This window comes from Somniosus microcephalus, chromosome 2, assembly GCF_052327205.1.
Source record: "Somniosus microcephalus isolate GS21.2 chromosome 2, FLI_Smic_1.0, whole genome shotgun sequence".
Classification (NCBI taxonomy): domain Eukaryota; kingdom Metazoa; phylum Chordata; class Chondrichthyes; order Squaliformes; family Somniosidae; genus Somniosus; species Somniosus microcephalus.
The window spans coordinates 74,980,011-75,001,314 of record NC_140988.1 but is presented as its reverse complement, the minus strand read 5'-3'; the positions used below and the strand labels follow the sequence as shown (position 1 = coordinate 75,001,314).

Sequence of the window (21,304 nt, the reverse complement as noted above, 5' to 3'; positions counted from 1 at the left end):
TTTGATGATATCATCAAAACATCAAAGCAAAATGTTTCTATTGGTTACAGATGCTCATACATTAATGATAACAGATGGCTGCATAAAGCTTCTTTCCAAATAGACTGCAGGGTGCTGAAGGATCTCTTTATAATACAATAGATGCCTCTTTGTATCAGATTCAATCTACTTTAGCATGATCACAGATCAGAATATGTAAGACCTCTGTCAAATGTACAAAGAGAAAAATGGGCACCATCTACAGGTATAACATTAATTTAACAAGACTGAATATAACGGGCACATGGAACTTCATGCTTAAGAGAACATTTGAAAGAAGTTAAAATGGGCCCATTGCAGTGAAAGTGGGCATAAGGCCAACAAGAGGTAAGAGTTTGAGCAGAGTAGAGTTTGTACTGTTAATAATTTTGGAATTGATTATTAATTTATATTCTCTATATATACAAGATATTCATAGGAATTACTGAGAGTTTTCATAATAAATAAGCTAAAATATTAGAGGGATACAAAACAGGGAAATGCTTTTATCAGTGATATCCTGAAATGATCTTCCCTGAAGAAAAAAGAAACATTTAATTAAATCATCTAAAGCACATTAGGATTTGTTACAATAATGCCTAATTATATAATGATTTCTTTAAGTGAAACTTACACTTAATCTAAAACATCATGTGACGTGAAATACATGACCTCCAGCTAAATGAAAACACAAACATCTGAAGCAAATAATTTAATACAATTGAATGTAATTGAATTAGAATAATCTAAATAAGAATTTGAAAACTCTGGCTGGGGGCAAGTTCATAGCACAGTCTTGTCCGACTTTTAGCTAAACTTTGGAAGTATTAAATGTGTGATTGTTACAGAGTTGGTTCGATTTAAATCAACGTTTTGTTTTTATGATTTTACGAGATAAGATTCTCCTTAAGGAGGAGCGTTTGGACATATTCAGAAGGTCCAAAATACAAATGCTGCAAAAAAGGCCAATGGGGTTCCATAAACAATTGAGGACTTTATGAAATAACACCACTGGGCCACTAAGAACTGGTTCTTAATCTTCTCGCTAGATCTGCAGTAATTCTTCAACATATTAGTTAAAATGGAGGAGGTATATCTAGGGCCTGCTCTATATTAGTTTGCTAGGTTCTATTGAATCAAAGTACCATTTTATAACTTCTACAGCCATGGACAATTCAGAGATATCTGTTGGTAAAGGACCAGTCAATCATTACTTCCTTTAAATGCAGTGTTGACAAGATAATGCATTTGCCAGTGTCTATTATCTTCCAAAAAATGGCTATTCACGTGGAATAAAGCCCTTCCTGACAATGAGCAGAAAATAAGATGCAGTTACTGGAATGTTTGGGAAATGTCTATCTAAAAAACGTTAACTACTGACAAATACTCAATTAAAAATGATGCAAGAAACTGTTTATCTTGCAAAAGAGCTAAATCTTATTAACCCAAGAGCAACAAGCTTTTGTATGGATTGTCCTTCAGTGGGTTTAACTCTTTTCATAAAAATATTAAATCAGTTTATGAAATCCCTCTTGCCAAAAAATGGCTCTGAATTTCCAAAGGGTTCTCCCAATCTCCTGCTGTCACTTCAGCAAAGGTAAGCAGAACTCTTGGAGAAATGGTGGAAATTATTAATTCTAGCTCTTTCAGCCATTTCTCCAGGGAATCTGCTGATCACCCGCCAGAAAACCCTTGTGGAAATTCCAAGTGAATTGCTGCAAGCAACATGTTAGCTTCATGATTTTCTGATAAAAATGATATTGCGTAGCAGAAACACTGACCTCGATTTTTAGAGAGCGGGCAGGGTGTGGGGTCCTCAGTAGTGGGCGATCAACCCCCCCAGGTCAGGGATGTGGAGGTGATTGGCAGGATCTCATTTGAGTAAGTATTTCCAGAGTACCAACCGACACCTGGGCAGATTGACAACCTGGCCAGCGGGCGGGTGCTTAAATTTGACTGATGCAGGAGTTCCCCAGGATTGGGAGTCAGGTACAGTCTTGGATAGAGAACTGGTTGGCAGACAGGAAGCAAAGAGTTGGAATAAACGGGTCTTTTTCCGAGTGGCAGGTGCTAGTGGGGTACCGCAGGGATCGGTGCTAGGACCTCAGCTATTCACTAGGATCAGGTGCTTGCCACGCGTGCAAGCCCCCGATCTGCACTCACCCTGCGCGCTGACATCTGAAGCCTGGGCCTGCTCGCATTTCCTGTCACTGGCCCAGTTCAGATGTCGGCGCGATGTGCTTACCTGATCCAGCGGCGTAGTTAGTGCGATGTGCCGGCTGGGATCAGGTGAGCACTCTGCAGCCAATCAAGGGAGGGGAAACTCATTCATGAGTTTGATAGTAAAGACTGTCAAACTCATGAAAAGTACGGGCGCCCAAAAGACTAGTTTAACTTTAAGTAAAATTTTAAAAAACATCCCAATAATTAAATAAACTATACTGTAAATAACTTTAAAAAACTATTTAAAACAATTAATAAAATTTTTGAAAAATTTTTTTTTTTACGAATTCGGGTCTAAAAATAAACTTACCTTATTGTAAAGTCCTTAAAAACAATGAAGCTGTGGAAAAAATGTAATAATTTTAAATAATACACCACTTACCTTCAAAAATCCACTGCTTACGCCTCCTTTTTTCATTTCCAAAAAGTCCAGGCCCTTGCACACGCGCAAACCTGTCTAAACGAAGGAAGTTCAACGCGTGCGCGCAGAGTCCTGCGCGCACGCGTTGGACCTCTTAACCCCTTAGTTCGATGGAGAGGAAATGCCGGTTTCCCACGCATGCGCTGTGCATGCTGGAATCCGGCACTTCCAACGGGCCCACGCATGAGTACACCGTCCGTACTCACGCGTTGGGACCGGAATTACTGGCCCAATATATATAAATGATCTAGGCGAGGGAACTAGATGTAATATCTCCAAGTTTGCAGATGACACAAAGCTGGGTGGGCGTGTGTGCTGTGAGGAGGATGCAGAGAAACTCCAGTGTGATTTGGACAGGTTGGGTGATTGGGCAGATGCATAGCAAATGCAGTATAATGTGGATAAATGCGAGGTTATCCACTTCGGTGGCAAAAAAAGGAAGACAGATTATTATCTGAACGGCAATAGATTGGGAAAAGGGGAAGGGCAATGAGACCTGGGTGACCTTGTGCACCAGTCGCTGAAGTTAAGCATGCAGGTGCAGCAGGCGGTTAAGAAGGTAAATGGTATGTTGGCCTTCAAAGTGAGAGGATTCGAGTGCAGGAGCAAGGATGTCTTGCTGCAGTTGTACAGGGCCTTGGTGAGACCACATCTTGAGTATTGTGTGCAGTTTTGGTCACCTTATCTGAGGAAGGATGTTCTTGCCATGGAGAGAGTGCAGTGAAGATTCACCAGACTGATACCTGGGATGGCAGGAATGACGTATGAGGAGAAATTGGGTCGATTAGGCTTATATTCGCTAGAGTTTAGATGAATGAGAGGGGATCTCATTGAAACTTATAAAATTCTAACAGGACTAGACTAGAGGCAGGAAGGATATTCCTGATGGCGGGGGAATCCAGAACCAGGGGTCACAGCCTAAGGATAAGTGGTAAGCCATTTAGGACTGAGCTGAGGAGGAATTTCTTCACCCAGAGCGTGCTGAACCTGTGGAATTCTCTACCACACAAGGCAGTTGAGGCCAATTCATTAAATATATTCAAGAAGGATTTAGATATATTTCTTAAGGCTAAAGGGATCAAGGGATATGGGGAGAAAGCAGGGACAGGGTACTGAATTTGGATAATCAGCCATGATCTCATTAAATGGCGGAACAGTCTCGAGGGGCTAGATGGCCTACTCCTGCTCCTATCTTCTATGTTTCTATGTTCCAAGGGAACACTTGCTCGGCAGTCAGTGGCTGAAGGGAAGTTCCTCGAACTGCAGTGGCAGGGAGAGGCCGGGTTTTTTTTCCACTGATCAATCAGGGCAGGCTGATGCTAAGGAATCCCCAAAGATCATGGGGAAGCCAGTGCTGTGGATTCCTCGATGATCGTGGGGAAAGCCGGGTCTGGGGAGGCCCAAGAACTCTTTAAGGGGTTAACAGGCAGCACGCCTCTCCTCCTGGGACAAAATGAGTTCAAAGAAAGACAAAGTTTACAAACTTACCTATGCCTTTACAGCCAGTCGGCTCCTCCCGCCTTGTTGCTGCTGCCCACAAGACTCCCCTTGCGAGGACATTAAATTTAAGTCACGGCGCCAAAGTCATCACCGGGCCGTGACTTTTGAATCTTAAGGCGGCTCCATCTGCTTTTAGTGGGACCCTCGCCCAGGGCCTGAATCACCAGTGTAAACATTATGGCAGCCGGGAACGCTCTCAATTTTTAGTATTTTAACCCCTCCCCGACCCTTTACTGCCCATTGGGGAGGGGGTGGAGGTTAACATCAAGGACATCAATTCTAAGAAGTGTCAGCTGGGCTCAGTTGGTAGCTCTTTCACTTCTGATTCAGAAGTCTGTGTAATCAATCCCAACTCCAGGACATAATTTAGGCTGACACTCCAGTGCCATGTTAAGAGAGTGCTGCATTGTTGGATGAGTCAATAAGCCGAGGTCCAGTGGTACTATTCAAGGAAAAGCAGGGAGGTGACCTGGCCAACACTCTTCCCTCAACCAACATTATCAAAATAAAAAATTTACTGGGCATTCATCTCATTGCAATTTATGTGAGCCAGCTGCATGCAAAATGGTCATCACATCTTTCTACAAAACAATAGTGATGGTACTTCAAAATAACTTCAACATATGTGGTAAAGTGCTATCCAAATGAAAATTCTATTTAATGTGTTGAAGAGTATCAAGCAACAGTGCTGTACTATAGATATCAGCCAACTTATCGGTTAACAATTCATAATTCTCAACGAATATACATTCCCTTGAGGAATAAAACACTACTGGAAAAGTGGTACAACCGTGGCTAACTAGAGAAGTTAAGGATAGTATTAGATTAAAAGAAGAGGCTTAAAGAGTAAGTTGCCAAAAGAGTAGTAAGCCTGAGGATTGGGAGGGTTTTAAAAATCAGCACAGGATGACCAAGAAAGTGATAAAAGAGGGATTAAGTAGATTATGAGAATAAACTAGCAAGAAATATAAAAACAAATTGTAAGAGCTTTTACAACTATGCAAAAAGGGATTAGCGAAAATAAATGTGGGTCCCTGAGAGGCAGAGACAGGAGAAATTATAATTGGGAATAAGGAAATGGCAGAGATATTAAACAAATATTTTGTGTCTGTCTTCACAGTAGAAGATACAAAGGACATATCAGAAAAGTGTGGGGAACCAAGGGTCTAATGAGAGTGAGAACCTTAAAGTAATTAATATTAGTAAAGAGAAAGTACTGGAGAAATTAATGGGATTTAAAGCCGATAAATCCCCTGGACCTGATGGCCTACATCCTAGGGTTTTGAACGAGGTGGCTGCAGAGATAGTGGATGCACTGGTTTTGATTTTCCAGAATTCCATAGATTCTAGAACAGTCCCTGTGGATTGTAAGATAGTAAATGTAACTCCGCTGTTCAAGAAAAGAGGGAGAGAGAAAACAGGGAAAAATAGGCTAGTTAGCCTGACATCAGAAGTAGAGAAAATGCTAGAATCTATTATTAAGGAAGTGGTAACAGGGCACTTGGAAAATCACAATGGCCCAGAAATTCAGGTCTCCACGGGTGAGTACGCATTGATTACTCACCCGTAGGCCCGATGGAAGTGCCGGTTTCCTGCATGCACTGCGCATGCGCGGGAAACCGGCACTTCCGTTCCTCTGAACAAAAAGGTTCAGAGGTCGAACGCGTGTGCGGGGGAGGCTGCGTGTGTGCATCAAACTTAGTTTTTTTTTTACAAGTTTCTCCGGGAACGTAAGCCTGCAGAATTTAGAAATGTAAAAAGTAGGCGTAAGACCTGCTTTTTACAAGGTAAGTGGTGAATTAATTAAAATTAAAACATTTTTTCCACAGGTTTATTATTTTTAAATACTTTAAAGCAAGGTAAGTTTATTTTTAGCTCCGTTAGAATATAAAATTATTTTTTTCAAAAATTTAAATTATTGTTTAAAATAGTTATTTCGTGTAATTTATAGTTTATTTAAAAAATGTGATGTTTTAAAAAAAATTATTTGAAGGTTTAGTGCTATTTTGGGGCCGTAGTATTTATAAGTCTTGACAGCACTTCCTGTCAGACTTATGAATGGAGCATTCCCTGCTCTGATTGGCTCCCCATGGCCCACATGATCCCAGGGGACGCATCGAACTAACTGCGCCCCTGGGATACGCAAGCACTGTGCGCCGGCAGCTGGACCAGGCCCCAGATCGGAATTCCACAGGGCCCTACAGCTCAACGGCCGGCACGCAAGGTAAGTGCAGATCGGGGGCTTGCACCCGCGGGAAGCCCCCGACCTGAATTTCTGGGCCAATATGTTTAGGTAGAGTTAACACGGATTTATGAAAGTGACAAATCGATTAAGAGATTTTTGAGGGTGTAACTAGCAGGGGGAACCAGTGGATGTGTTGTATTTGGATTTTCAGAAGGTATTCCATAAGGTGCCACACAATAGGTTGCTACAGAAGATTAGGGCTCATGGAATTGGGAGTAATATATTAGCATGGATTGAGGATTGGTTAATGGATAGAAAACACAGAGTAGGAATAAACCGTTCATTTTTCAGGTTGGCAGGATGTAACTAGTGGAGTGACGCAAGGATCAGTGTTTGGGCTACAGCTATTTACAATCTATATCAATGACTTAGATGGAGTGACCAAGTGTAATATATCCAAGTTTGCAGATGATACAAAGCTAGGTGGAAAATTAAGGTGTAAGGGCGACATAAAGAGGCTGCAAAGAGATATAGACTGGCTAAGTGATTGGGCAAGAAGGTAGCAGTTGGAATATAATGTGGGGAAGTGTGAAATTATCCACTCTGGTAGGAAGAATGGAAAAGCAGAATATTTTTTAAAAGGTGAGGGACTACTAGTAAATGTTGGGATTCAGAGGGATTGGGGTGCCCTTGTACACGAATTGCAGAAAGTTAACAGGCAGGTACAGCAAGCAATTAGGAAGGCAAATGGTATGTTAGCCTTTATTGCAAGGGGGTTGCAGTATAAGATAAGAGTAAGGAAGTCTTGCTGCAATTATATAGGACTTTAGTGAGACCACACCTGGAGTACTTTGTCCAGTTTTGGTTTCCTTATCTGAGGAAGGATATGCTTGCCTTAGAGGGGTGAAACGAAGGTTCACCAGATTGATTCCTGGGATGAGAGGGTTGTCCTATGAGGAGAGATTGAGTAAAATGGGTCTATATTCTCTGGAATTTAGAAGAATGAGGATTGATCTCATTGAAATGCATAAAATTCTTAGAGGGCTTGACAGGGTAGATGCAGTGAGGATGTTTCCCCTGGCTGGAGAGTCTAGAACCAGGGGTCACAGTCTCAGAATAAGGGGTCAGCCATTTAGGACTGAGATGAGGTGGAATTTCTTCACTCAAGAGGGTGGTGAATTTTTAGAATTCTCTACCCCAGAGGGCTGTGGATGCTCATAAGAACATAAGAAATAGGAGCAGGAGTAGGCCAATTGGCCCCTTGAGCCTGCTCCGCCATTCAATAAGATCATGGCTGATCTGATCCTAACCGCCAATCCACTATGACAGGACTATCTCCTGAATCTAACAGAATAGTCGTTGAGTATATTCAAGACAGAGATCGATAGATGTTTGGGCGCCAAGGGAATCCATGGATATGGAAATAGGGCGGGAAAGTGGAGTTGATGTAAAAGTTCAGCCGTGATCTTACTGAATGGCGGAACAGGCTCTAGAGGCCATATGGCCTACTGTTAGAAATCATGGGTATCCAAAATGTATATGGTTATGCGAACAAAATTGTGATGCGAATAATGCTGTGTTTACATGATTGTATTAGAACTGGAGACAAAATGTCTCTTCAGATTAGCAGTAGAATAATTAGATAAATGCTTAGAATTTGCTTGTGTTTTGGTTCTCTGAGGATGTTATAGCATTCTGCAGTATGACGGTCACATATGACCTTATTTCCTGGCTAGCTGTCCGTTGTCTGTGTGCTAGGAAGGTTGTTATGTATCTTTCATTTGACCAACCAAGGCTCAGTGCCTACATTTCTTCTATTATTACTAATAACCATGATATAATGCTAAGGTAGGAATTGGAGTTAGCTTAACAAAACCAATTGTAAGGATAATTAAAAGTTAATTAGGATAAAAGACATAGAATGAAAGGAAATTGAGGAGGTTAAGGTATCCATCTGGAGGATGAGGCTGTTTGCTAGATGAAATTGAGATAACGACTGGCTGAAGTGGGACAGCTCTGACTTGGGCCTCCTGATTAAATGGGTATGAGGTCAGGCCTTATAATTGCTATGCCAGGGAGGACAGGGACAAAGCGAGAAAAGACATGAATTCCAAAGGAAGAACCTTCAGAAAGATTAAACAATAAGACAAATTGGATGAGGTCATGGGACCCCTTTTGAGGAGGGCTTTCATCCAAGAATTGAGACGAAGAACCCGATGCCCCATTGGGTGATGAGGTTTATGGGGAACCTCTATAGGTTAAATGGTCTTGTCAATAATTTGGCCTCAGGCCCACCCCTAAAAAGAGAATAAAAGTAACACCCTGAGTGCTTACCCACACAGACGGTGGAGGGGAGAGCCAAAGAGAAGTTGGGCTGTTCGAACACTGTTTTGAGAGTGATCCCATGTTCACCAACTCTAAGGTTCCAGATGAGAGAGAGGGGCCAGAAGAACTGTTCACGCACACCAGCCATCTGTCCGAGCGGGACCGGTACCAGCTGCTTGTAATGGGTGTATGTTTTTGCTGTATAACTAATGTGTTATATTCCTCCTTAAATTCTGATTAAACACATTGGCCCAGAAATTTGGGTCGGGGGCTTCCCGCGGGTGTAAGCCCCCGACCTGCACTTACCTTGCGCGCCGGCCGTTGAGCTGTGGGCCCCCGTGGGATTCCGATCCTGGGCCTGCTCCAGCTGCCGGCGCGCAGTGCTTGCATATCCCAGGGGCGCAGTTAGTTCGATGCGTCCCCTGGGATCACTTGGGCCATGGGGAGCCAATCGGAGCAGGGAATGCTCCATAAGCTTGACAGGAAGAGCTGTCAAAACTTATAAATACTTTGGGCCCCAAAACATCACTAAATCTTCAAATAAATCACATTTTTTAAATAAACTATAAATGACATGAAATAACTATTTTAAACAATAATTTAAATTTTTGAAAAAAATTATTTTATTTTCTAACGGGGCTAAAAATAAACTTACCTTGCTTTGAAGTGTTTCAAAATAATAAACTTGTAGAAAAAATGTTTTAATTATAATTAATTCACCACTTACCTTGTAAAAAGTAGGCCTTACGACTGCTTTTTAAATGTGTAACTTCTGGAGACTTACCCTCCCGGGAAACCCTGTAAAAATAAACGCAAGTTCGATGCGCACGCGCAGCCTCTCCTGGGCACGCGTTCGACCTCTTAACCCCTGCTTTCAGGGGAACGGAAGTGCCGGTTTCCCGCGCATGCACAGTGCATGCAGGAAACATGCAGGAAACCGGCACTTCCATTGGGCTTACGGGTGAGTACCCTGTGCGTACTCACCCGTGGAGACCCGAAGTTCTGGGCCATTAATATACCCACCATATTGGTTTGCAGTCGATCCTGATTATTTGAAAGACTAGAGATAAGCTATTAATTGGCCTAATCTCTACACTACTCCTGCTCCTATTTTCTTATGTTCTTGTGTTCTTACAGCCCCAAGGTTACAAGACTCTCAAGTCTCATTTGATGGGAGTGCATGAGAGAAATTGATGCCGAGGTCAATGTGCCCAATTTGCGGCTCGCTTTGTTTCCAGCATTGGTTTTAATTAATCATAATTTCAGGGCTTAACTATTTGTTCTGCTCCTTTTAAACCATCGGAGTAATTTTCCACCTTCCTGCTTCCAGGGAGCCTCACTCACTGGGAGTACATACTGGCATTTAAGTGTAAATCCGAATTTCCAATGTGTGATTCCGGCAGATGAAGCTCCTTGCTGGAAGCATAAGTTTAGGAAATACTCCTCATGGATTTTCAAACAGGGGTCTATGTACCAGAGCGGGATCAACAAGGTTATCAGATTTCTATCTACCTCAGGCTGGATGATATGACCCATCTCCTGAGAATTCTGTGTACTTTATGTTTTCTGTATTTGATGGCATGCTGGCACATTGTTTCTGATGTACATCAATATAATAATCATATTGTAGCACTGTTTTGCTTTGGGTAGCTACCGCTATCTTTCAGAAGTTAGCAGAAAGTTCCCAGAGCCATGTAAATATTTGCAGTGGGTCCCCCACATAGAAAAGTTTTAAATCCAGATATAATGATGACACAGCAATCCTCTCTTACGTGACTTTTAAGACAAAATGTGGTCGAAATCATAAAATGTGAGGAAAAGTGTAAACAGGCTATACTTAAAAGCAAGTCTCATAGTTTCTTACCTGTAAAGTGCTAATATGAACAGGGCTGCCTGTTCCATTAACAGTATTCTTAGAGGCCGGTTTGACCCAGTTTCCACATCCTTTCCCTTCAGCTGCAATGGCCTGCTCCTTGGCCTTGAGTTTTTTTTGGATTCGAGCCCTTTCAGCTTCAATTTTTTGTGGACTGTTCAACATAACCTGCACAACAGCATATTCTACAAGTGATGCAAACCCAAAGAGGAGGCAAGCAATCAACCAGATATCCATGGCTTTCACATAGGAGACCTTGGGCAGCTCGGCGGCAAGTGACATGCACTCAGATGACAAGTTGAGCACTGAGAAGATGCCTGTGAGAAACAAACAAACAGGAATATTAACGTCAATAGGTGGATTGAAATGAAAATACTTTGTTAATTAAGCTCAGCTTTTTTTTTTAGAATTCCTTGTGGGCCAGGAGGAGCAGGAGTGCTTCCCCCAGGCCTCACAGGGAAGCCTTCGGCCTGTCTAGCCCCGATTACCACCCTGAATAAATCAAATCAAATCAAATCAACTTTTATTGTCATTGTTAGTGCACAAGTGCAGTACAACGAAATGTAGGCTTGCGGCTCCCGACAGTGTACATTTAGATTAAGAACATTTAAACATTCAACATACATTTGGCTTGTAATACATTAACATAAACATAACCATAATAAAGTGCATTAGCAGATGTGCAGGCTTTAGAGTTTATTTGTGGAGTTCAGTAGGATGACAGCCCTGGGAAAGAAGCTGTTCCTAAATCTGGTCGTACGGGTGCGAATGCATCTGTAGCGTCTCCCAGATGGCAGGAGGGCTAACAGACTGTGGCTGGGGTGGGTAGGGTCTTTGATGATGGACCGTGACCTCCGTAAACAGCGTTTCTGGTATATGTGCTCTATGGTCGGTAGCCGGGTGCCGGTAATGCGTTGGGCAGTTTTGACTACCCGCTGCAGGGCTTTCCGGTCATAGTAGCTACAGCTGCCATACCATACTGTGATACAGTTTGTCAGGATGCTCTCTATTGTGCAGCGGTAAAAGTTAGAGAGGATCAGGGGTGACAGGTTACATCCCTTCAGCGTCCTTAGGAAATATAGGCGCTGCTGGGCCTTCTTCACCAGAGAGGAAGTATTGAGGGACCAGGAGAGGTCTTCCGTGATGTGGACTCCGAGGAACATAAAGCTGTCCACCCTTTCCACCACAGCCCCATTGATGTGGATGGGGGTGTGACTTCCGTCTTTAGACTTCCTGAAGTCCACAATGATTTCTTTGGTTTTCTTGATGTTAAGGGCCAGGTTGTTATCGGCGCACCACTTCACGAGATGCTGGACCTCCTCCCTGTAGGCTGACTCATCGTTGTTGGTGATCTGGCCTACTACCGTGGTATCATCCGCAAACTTGATGACGGTGTTGGAACCATGAACAGCCACACAGTCGTGGGTGAAGAGGGAGTAGAGGAGGGGGCTCAGCACACATCCTTGTGGGGCCCCCGTGTTCAGGGTCGGCGGGGGGGGGTGGGAAGAGGTGTGGTTACCTAATTTGACAGACTGGGGTCTGTTTGTTAGGAAGTCCAGGGTCCAGTTGCAGAGGGAAGTGTTCAGGCCAAGAGTTTGGAGTTTGGTGGCCAGCTTGTTGGGGATGATAGTGTTGAATGCTGAGCTGTAGTTTATGAACAGCATTCTGATGTAGGTCTCCTTATCATCTAAGTGATTCAGTGCTGAGTGTAGAGCAGTTGTGATTGCATCCTCCGTTGATCTGTTTGCACGATAGGCAAACTGGTGTTGGTCAAGAGAGGCGGGAACACTGGCTTTGATGTGAGCCAGGACCAGTCTCTCGAAACACTTCATTATGATGGGTGTGAGTGCGACAGGTCGATAGTCGTTCAGGCACGTCACAGCCGTTTGTTTTGGCACAGGAATAATGGTAGCGGTCTTGAAGCATGTAGGGACTACTGCCTGGGCCAATGACAGATTGAAGATGGCGGTGAAGACATCAGCCAGCTGATCAGCACATTCCTTGAGTACCCGTCCAGGGATGCTATCCGGTCCAGCAGCCTTTCGTGTGTTCACTCCGCGTAGAACACCCCTTACGTCGGAGGTCGACAGAGTGAGCACCTGGTCTTCCGGGGGTGGCAAGGCTTTGATAGCCGGCTCCTTGTTGTCCCTGTCGAAGCGAGCGTAGAAGTTGGTAAGCTCCTCCGGAAGGGAGGCATCGCTAACCGGGGGGGGCTGGTGTTTTTGCCCTTGTAGTCAGTGATGGACTGGATGCCTTGCCACATGCGCCGGGGGTCCGAGTTATTGTGGAAGTGATCCTCTATCCGCAGTGTCTGTTTCCTTTTGGCAGTCCTGATATCCTTTTTTAGGTTGGTCCTAGCTGCACTGTAAGCCGCCGCGTCGCCAGATTTAAATGCTGCGTCGCGTGCTTTCAACAGTGAGCGGACCTCTCCGTTCATCCAGGGTTTCTGGTTGGGGTATCTCCTGGTTCCCCCGATCATGGCCCAGAGACCCCCCCCCCCCCTCCTCCACCCCACTCTCCCCCCCCCTCCTCCACCCCACTCTCCCCCAACCCCACGTATGACTGCTGGGGGCCATCCCTATGGGTCCCCGGTTGCGGCCTCCTGCTGTTACTTACCGCTCCCGGCCGCCAGCCAGGCAGACAATTTGGCTGGCTGTCGGGCGAAGTCTGCTCAAAATTATTCAAATGTTACCCGGTTTCTCGCCCACTCTTGGGCTGCCCCGCACACTCCCTGCCTCCCCGTTAATATCGGGGCCTCTGAAGCAGCTATCCACATAGACCTATTGACATGTCCTTTTCCCATACCCTTTAAAATATTATCACAGGCCCCACAGTTCCAGCTGGAGCCAACCGGAATTGTATAATTCCTATGTCCTTTGTGTTCCTGAGCATGGCTGCTGTGGGTTGAAAGTCTTTTGTCTGTTGAAACTTTGAAATCTTCCTATTTCTTTGCACAGATAACTTACAGGTCTGATGGTAATGAACTGAAGTTTTGTTTTTATTTCACTCTGTGCAATTCTGCACAAGTTTCTCTTGCTGGTCAATAACAGGACTGTAATAGTCCTCATCAAGCAACATTTTGGGGCTACTTTTCATGTACATATTTTAGTGGTAAAAACAGAGTGGAATGAAAATCAGATGGTTTCTATACTGGGCAGGTGGTGCGTTCCACCAGATTACTGCCCAGGCAGTGAAGATGAAAATCTACCCCAAAATGTCCACTGCTGCTTTCTACTGGTTTTGTTCTCCTTGTTGCTCACATTTACTTTTTGTAAAAGTTAACCCACAGAGGAAAACATTGTCCTAAATATCTTGGCCCTGAAATTATCAGGGAGGCCAACACAACCCTCAGCAAAATGGCATAAATGGCCACTTTTAATGGTCTGTGCCTTTTCTCTGGGGGTTCAGCAGTCTCCCGCTGAAGCTATGTCTGAAGGCGAGGAGAACCCCTGCAGAATTTCAGAGGTCTTATTTGATAACGGCCCAGAAATTCAGGTCCCCACGCGTGAGTACGCACTGGGTACTCACGCGTAGGCCCAACGAAAGTGCCGGTTTCGTGCATGCACTGCGCATGCGCGGGAAACCGGAACTTCCATTCCCTTGAAAGAAGGGGTTGACAGGTGGAACGCGTGCGCCGGAGAGGCAGCGCGTGCGCATCGAACTTATGTAGTGAGTGAGGAGGACATAAAAAACCTGCAAGGGGACATAGACAGGCTAAGTAAGTGGGCAGAGATTTGGCAGATGGAATACAATACTGGAAAGTGTGAGGTTATGCACTTTGGCAGGAAAAATCGTAGAGCAAGTTATTATCTTAATGGCAAGAAACTGGAAAGTACTGAAGTACAAAGGGATCTGGGGGTCCTGGTGCACGAAACTCAAAAGGTTAGTATGCAGGTGCAGCAAGTGATTAAGAAGGCCAATGGAATGTTGGCTTTCATTGCTAGGGGGATAGAATATAAAAATAGGGAGGTATTGCTTCAGTTGTACAAGGTATTGGTGAGACCGCACCTGGAATACTGCGTACAGTTTTGGTGTCCATACTTAAGAAAGGACATACTTGCTCTCGAGTCAGTACAAAGAAGGTTCACTCGGTTAATCCCGGGGATGAGGGGATGGATATATGAGGAGAGGTTGAGTAGACTGGGACTCTTCTCATTGGAGTTCAGAAGAATGAGAGGCGATCTTATTGAAACATATAAGATTGTGAAGGGGCTTGATCGGGCGGATGCGGGGAGGATGTTCCCGATGATGGGTGAAACTAGAACTAGGGGGCATAGTCTTAGAATAAGGGGCTGCTCTTTCAAAACTGAGATGAGGAGGAACTACTTCACTCAGAGGGTGGTAGGTCCATGGAATATGCTGCCCCAAAAAGCTGTAGAAGCTACATCATTACATAAATTTAAAACAGAAATAGACAGTTTCCTAGAAGTAAAGGGAATTAAGGGTTACGGGAAGCAGGCAGGAATTTGGACATGAGTCTAGGTTCGGATCGGTCATGGCCCTGTGGATAGCGGAGCGGGCTGAGGGGCCGTGTAGCCTGATCCCGCTCCTATTTTGTGTGTCTAATTCTGTTAGATTCAGGAGATGGTTCTGTGATAGTAGATTGGCGGTTAGGATCAGATCAGCCATGATCTTGTTGAATGGCGGAGCAGGCTCGAGGGGCCGATTGGCCTACTCCTGCTCCTATTTCTTATGTTCTTATGTTTTTTTTGCAGGTTTCTCCGGGTGGGTAAGTCTCCAGCAGTTACACTTTTAAAAAGCAGGCGCAAGACCTGCTTTTAACAAGGTAAGTGGTGAATTAATTAAAATTAAAACATTTTTTCCACAGGTTTATTATTTTTAAATACTTTAAGGAAAGGTAAATTTATTTTTAGCACCGTTAGAAAATGTAATTAATTTTTCCAAAAATTTAAATTATTGTTTAAAATAGTTATTCCATGTAATTTATAGTTATTTTAAAAATGTGATGTTTTTTTAAACATTTATTTGAAGTTTTAGTGATGTTTTGGGGCTTAAAGTATCTATAGGTTTGACAGCTCTTCCTGTCAAATTTACGAATGAAGCATTCCCTGCTGCCATTGGCTCTCCATGGCCCACGTGATCCCAGGGGATGCTTCGAACTAACTGCGCCCCTGGGATACGCAAGCACTGCGCGCCGGCAGTTGGAGGAGGCCCAGGATCGGAATACCACGCGGGCCCACAGCTCAACGGCCGGTGCGCAAGGTAAGTGCAGGTTGGAGGCTTGCACCCGCGGGAAGCCTCCGACCTGAATTTCTGGGCCTTTGTGATACAATGTACACAATTCACAAATGGGAATATTTCTGTCTAATACTCAGAAACAATTTTAATCATACTTAATGGACAGCAATCAAAATGGTGGATATTCTCATTTTTACTTTAGCTGGTGTATTGATTTGTATGTGAGTTCAATGACGAGACATTGATGAAAGAGAATGCCTTTTAATCTAAAGTTTGTTCAGTAAATTAACTGCATCACAGGAGACATCATGTTAGTAATCCATCTAGAACGAAACCAAAACTAAACTCCACTGCTTGTCTCTGTCACATGCCCTCTGCTGGTCAGGCATAAGCAATCAATACATGCAAATATGCTGGTAAGGCATCATAATCAAACAGGCAAATACCATCACTATTTGCTGATATCATTACATCTCCCTTTCTTAAAACAAAAGCATTTTACTTTTATCTAACAACATGTTTTCTTTGTATTAATCTGCATTTTAACTGTAACACTTAATGAACTTACATTAACATTATCATTATCAAGGTTTTTTAACCTTGCTTTGTGTGTTCACATGAAATATGTAAATACACTAGAACTTGAAGAAAGAATAAGATAACATTACTTCCTTCTATAACAATAGTCCTTAAATTTGCTCAATGAGCCTCTCAGGAGGCTTCACGTGTCTTGAGGATTTTCTGATTGATTGTACTTGAATCTGAGTTGTTGCCTCAGATGATGGTTTCTCAGCTGTGTGATCAGGTTGTTCAACAGTATCAGTCTTTTGACATGCTGTGTGATCAGGTTGTTCAACAGTATCAGTCTTTTGACTTGCTGTGGCTGGTCCCATGAGAAGATCTCGACGATTTCTTCTCAGAACAGCACACTAATCCGTCTGAATGGTGTATGATCTTGGTTGAACTTCACTCAGGACAGTTCCCTTCTGAGTCCATATGTTTGTTTTGTCTTTGAACCTTACTTGGTCACCAGTGTGGAGTTCAGGTAGGTTTTGTGTTCCTCTGTCATAGTAGTACTTTTGCTTTTCTTTCTGTTGTTCTTTGAACTTCCTCACTTTCTCCCCCTCTTTTGTTTTCAGGAGGTTCTCCGGGATGGGTAGGTTTGACCTTAGCCGACGTCCCATAAGGAGTTGGGCTGGTGACTTACCACACTCGAGCGGTATTGTGCGGTATACAAGCATGCTCTGGTAGAAGTCAGTTCCACTGTCTTTTGCCTTGTACATCAGTCTTTTCACTGTCTGGACCGATTTTTCCACTAGACCATTGGCCTGTGGAAAGTGAGGACTTGACGTTGTGTGGACAAAGTCCCACTCTTTGGCAAAGTGTCAGAAACTTGCATTGTAAAACTGGGGTCCATTGTCTGCGAAGACCTCGCTTGCCACGCCATGTCTGGAGAATATGGCTTTCATACATGTTATCACAGCATCTGCAGTGGTGGTGTACAGTCTACAAACCTTTGGATACAGGGAGTAATAGTCTGTTACTACAAGATAGTCCTTCCCTTGACATACGAATAGGTCAGCGCCTACCTTCTGGTAAGGTCTGTCTGGCACTGGGTGTGGCTTTAGTGGTTCTACCGGATTGCTTGCTCGATATTTCAGGCATATTGTGCAGTTTGACACCTCATTTGTCACATCTTGGTTGATTCGTGGCCAGTACATCACCTCTCGTGCTCTTTTCTTACACTTTTCGATTCCCAGATGTCCTCCATGGATCCTTTTTAGCATCACTTTTCTCAGACTCTTTGGGATTACTATTTTACTTCCTTTGTAGATGATGTCTTCGACCACTGATAGTTCCGCCCTGCAGTTCCAGTACTCTGCCATGTCAGATGAGCAGTCTTGCTTCATGTTGGGCCATCCATCCAAGATGCTTTTCCTCAGTCGTCTCATTGTTTCATCTTTGCTTGTCTCAGTCTTTATGAGCTCCATTTTTGCATCTGCTATGGGCAGTGCACTTGTGATCATGTCCACGTAGGCGTTCACTTTTTCATCCATTTTGGTGTTTGCGGGCTCACTTGGGTCAACAGCTCTGGACAACGTGTCTGCTGTATACATCAGCTTACCCGGTGTGTATGCAACATTCAGTGTATAGCGTTGCAGCCTGATCATCATTCTTTGTATTCTAAGCGGACAGCTATTTAGTGGCTTTTGGAACAATGCAATCAAGGGCTTATGGTCAATCTCTACACTGATTGCTTGTCCTGCCACAAACTGGTGAAATCTCTCACAGGCGTATGTGATGCTGAGCAGCTCCTTTTCTATTTGAGCATATCGCGTCTCCGCGTCTGTCATTGAGCGCGATGCATATGCAATAGGTTGCCAGTAGTCATATTTTTGCAGAAGAACGGCACCGAGCCCACTCTGTGATGCATCTGATGATATCTTGATGGGTCTCGCTGGGTCATAAAACCTCAGAACTGGTTCCTCTGTGAGCAGTTTCTTTAGATCGCTCCATGACTTCTCATGCTCATGATTCCATTCCCATTCTATGTTCTTTTCAGTTAGTCTTCTCAGTGGCGCCATCTTTTCTGAGAGGTTGGATATGAATTTATCCATGTAGTTGATCATTCCATTAAACCTCTGCACGTCCTTTTTGCATTGTGGCTTTGGCATATTCTCAATGGCGGACACCTTTCTGGGACCTGGTCTGATGCCCTCACTGCTAAGGATATCTTCCACGAATGTCAGTTCTGTCACCCCGAGCTGGCATTTCTCTATTCAGCTTCAGGTTTGTTTTCCTTGTTGCTTCCAGCACTTTTTTCAGTCTCTCGTCATGCTCAGTTCTCGTGGTTCCCCATACTATGATGTCATCCATTGATGTATCAACTCCCTCCAGGTGCTCATAGATCATATGGTTAGTTTTGTGATACACTTCAGGAGCTGAGGCAATGCCAAATAGTAACCTTAGGAATCTGTATCTGCCAAATGGACTGTTGAACGTGCACAGTCTGGAACTTGCCTCGTCCAATTTCATCTGCCAAAATCCTGATGATGCATCTAACTTGTTGAAATACTTTGCATTTGCAAACTGTGACATGATTTCCTCACGTGTAGGAAGCTTGAAGTGCTCTCTCTTTATTGCTCTGTTTAGATCTCTTGGATCCAGGCAAATTCTGAGCTTTCCATTCTTTTTGTCCACTACGACGAGGGAATTCACCCACTCAGTTGGCTCATCTATCTTCTGAATCACGTTCAGGCTTTCCATCCTGTCCAACTCTGCCTTCAGTTGCTTTTGAAGAGCAAACGGAACTTTTCTGCATGGATGTATGACCGTTGGCATACTTTTATCTACTCTGATCGTGTGTTCTCCTGGCAGGCAGCCTAGACCCTTAAATAGGTCGTTGTACTCTTTCATGAGTTCATCATAGACTGTCTCTCCTTCGCTTTCCACAACGAGGACTCTCTTTACCAGGTTCAGTCTCTCACAGGCTTTTAAACCTAGTATGGCTTGCACATCCTTTGTCACCACGATTAATGCTAGCGTGTGCTCTCTGTCCTTGTGTGTTACTTTGACAATGCATCTTCCTTTCACTGGTATATCAGTACCTGAGTATCCTGTCACTTTCACTTTTATTCCATGTATCTTTGGTCTGGGTCCAATTTTCTTAAAATCAGTCTCTGATATCACATTACCTTGTGCTCCAGTATCCAATTTAAATGGAATGTGTATGTCATTCACTTTTAGTGTCAACATCCAGTCTCTTTCTTCTTTTTTGTTTTCAGACACAACATCTACATAGAACTCCTCTATCCCGCTTTCATCTACTGCATGGACCTTGCTTTGTTGCGCTTGGTTCTTACAGCAACGGGCATAATGGTTGTTTTTGTTGCAACTATTGCATTTTCTACCATATGCTGGACACTTTCTTGGTGGATGCGGTGGGTGTAAACCTTCCATTTTTTCACTTCGTTAGCTATTCTCCAATGGTAAGCAACGATGTTCTCTTTTGGCTTGCTAATATGTGGAGAGCTGATTTAACTTCAGATTTTTCCTCTTCATCTCTTTCAATCCCACTTCTGACACCATGTATTGATTTGTATGTGGGTTCAATGACGAGACATTGATGAAAGAGAATGCCTTTTAATCTAAAGTTTGTTCAGTAAATTAACTGCATCACAGGAGACATCATGTTAGTAATCCATCTAGAACGAAACCAAAACTAAACTCCACTGCTTGTCTCTGTCACATGCCCTCTGCTGGTCAGGCATAAGCAATCAATACATGCAAATATGCTGGTAAGGCATCATAATCAAACAAGCAAATACCATCACTATTTGCTGATATCATTACAGCTGGCTTATTCCAAAATGAATTCATAAGCAGGAATGACAGAATGATCAATGTCCAAGCATCACTCACCTACATTAAAGCTTATTTAACATTTCTCAACAACAACAACTTGCATTTATATAGGGCCTTTAACGTAATAAAATGTCCCAGGATGCTTAAAACAGCTAAATTGTATATAACTAACATAAATGGCAAATACTTCATTTACAGACTAGGATATATAGGTCCTATGTGGTACCTTGACCAAAAATGCAGTGTCTCCACTCCACCTAATTTCAGCAGGTAGTCCCAACTTGACCTAACTTTTGCTGGCAGCTCTGAACTAAAATGGCATTTTCTGGTAACCCTGACCCAATTTCTGCCAACAATCCCAATTTGAGCCAACTCTCACTGATAGAACACACATTGAAAAGAATGAAGTTGCAGCTGACAAGTCAGGCACTTTTAATATGGAAACAGTGAACAGAATGCAAAAATTTACAAAAGCAAGGAAGTTATGCTAATTCTTTATAAATCACAGGTTATACTTCAGCTAGAGTATTGTGTCCAATCCTAGGCACCACACCTTAGAAAGGACATCAAGGACTTAGAGAGAGTGCAGGGGAGATTTACCAAAATGGTACCAAGGATTTAATTGTCTAGAGAAACTAGAGAAGCTGGGATTGTTCTCCTTAGAGCAGAGAAACTTAAAGGGAGATTTAATAGAGGTGTTCAAAATTGTGAGGGGTTTTGATTGCGTAGATAGGGAGAAATTGTTTCCACTGGCAGGAGAGTTGGTAACCAGAGGATACAGATTGAAAATCATTGTCAAAAGAGACAGGGAGGAAATGAGGAGAATTTTTTTACTCAGCGAGTTATGTTCTGCAATGCATTGCCTGAAAGAATGGTGGAAGCAGATTCAACAGTAACTTTCGAAAGGGAATTGGATTGCTATTTAAAAAGGAAAAATTTGCAGGGCTATGTGGAAAGAGAAGGGGAGTGGGATTAATTGGTAGTCCTTTCAGCGAGCCAGCACAGGCATGATGGACTGAATGGCCTCCTTCTGTGCTGTATCATTCTATGATATATGGAAAGGGAAGTTATTAGTGTTAACTTTTAAAGATATGAATTAAATCAATAAAATATTACAGTGAAATTAATAAACCTGTGGCTGACTTCATAGTTGTAACTTCATTCATTTCTGTGTAAACTTTTATTTATTTCATGC

At 43.3% G+C, this 21,304-nt stretch overlaps 1 protein-coding gene across 5 annotated transcripts in view; it reads right to left on the bottom strand.

Moving 5' to 3' along the window:
* glrbb (glycine receptor, beta b) overlaps positions 1–21,304 on the bottom strand; it is a 291,220-nt gene that overhangs the window by 95,177 nt on the left and 174,739 nt on the right. For all 5 annotated transcript variants that reach the window (XM_086010500.1, XM_086010490.1, XM_086010459.1 and 2 more), the window contains one exon: positions 10,537–10,862. In XM_086010500.1, the coding sequence (XP_085866626.1) occupies positions 10,537–10,862 (326 nt within the window). The remainder of the gene's footprint in view (positions 1–10,536; positions 10,863–21,304) is intronic.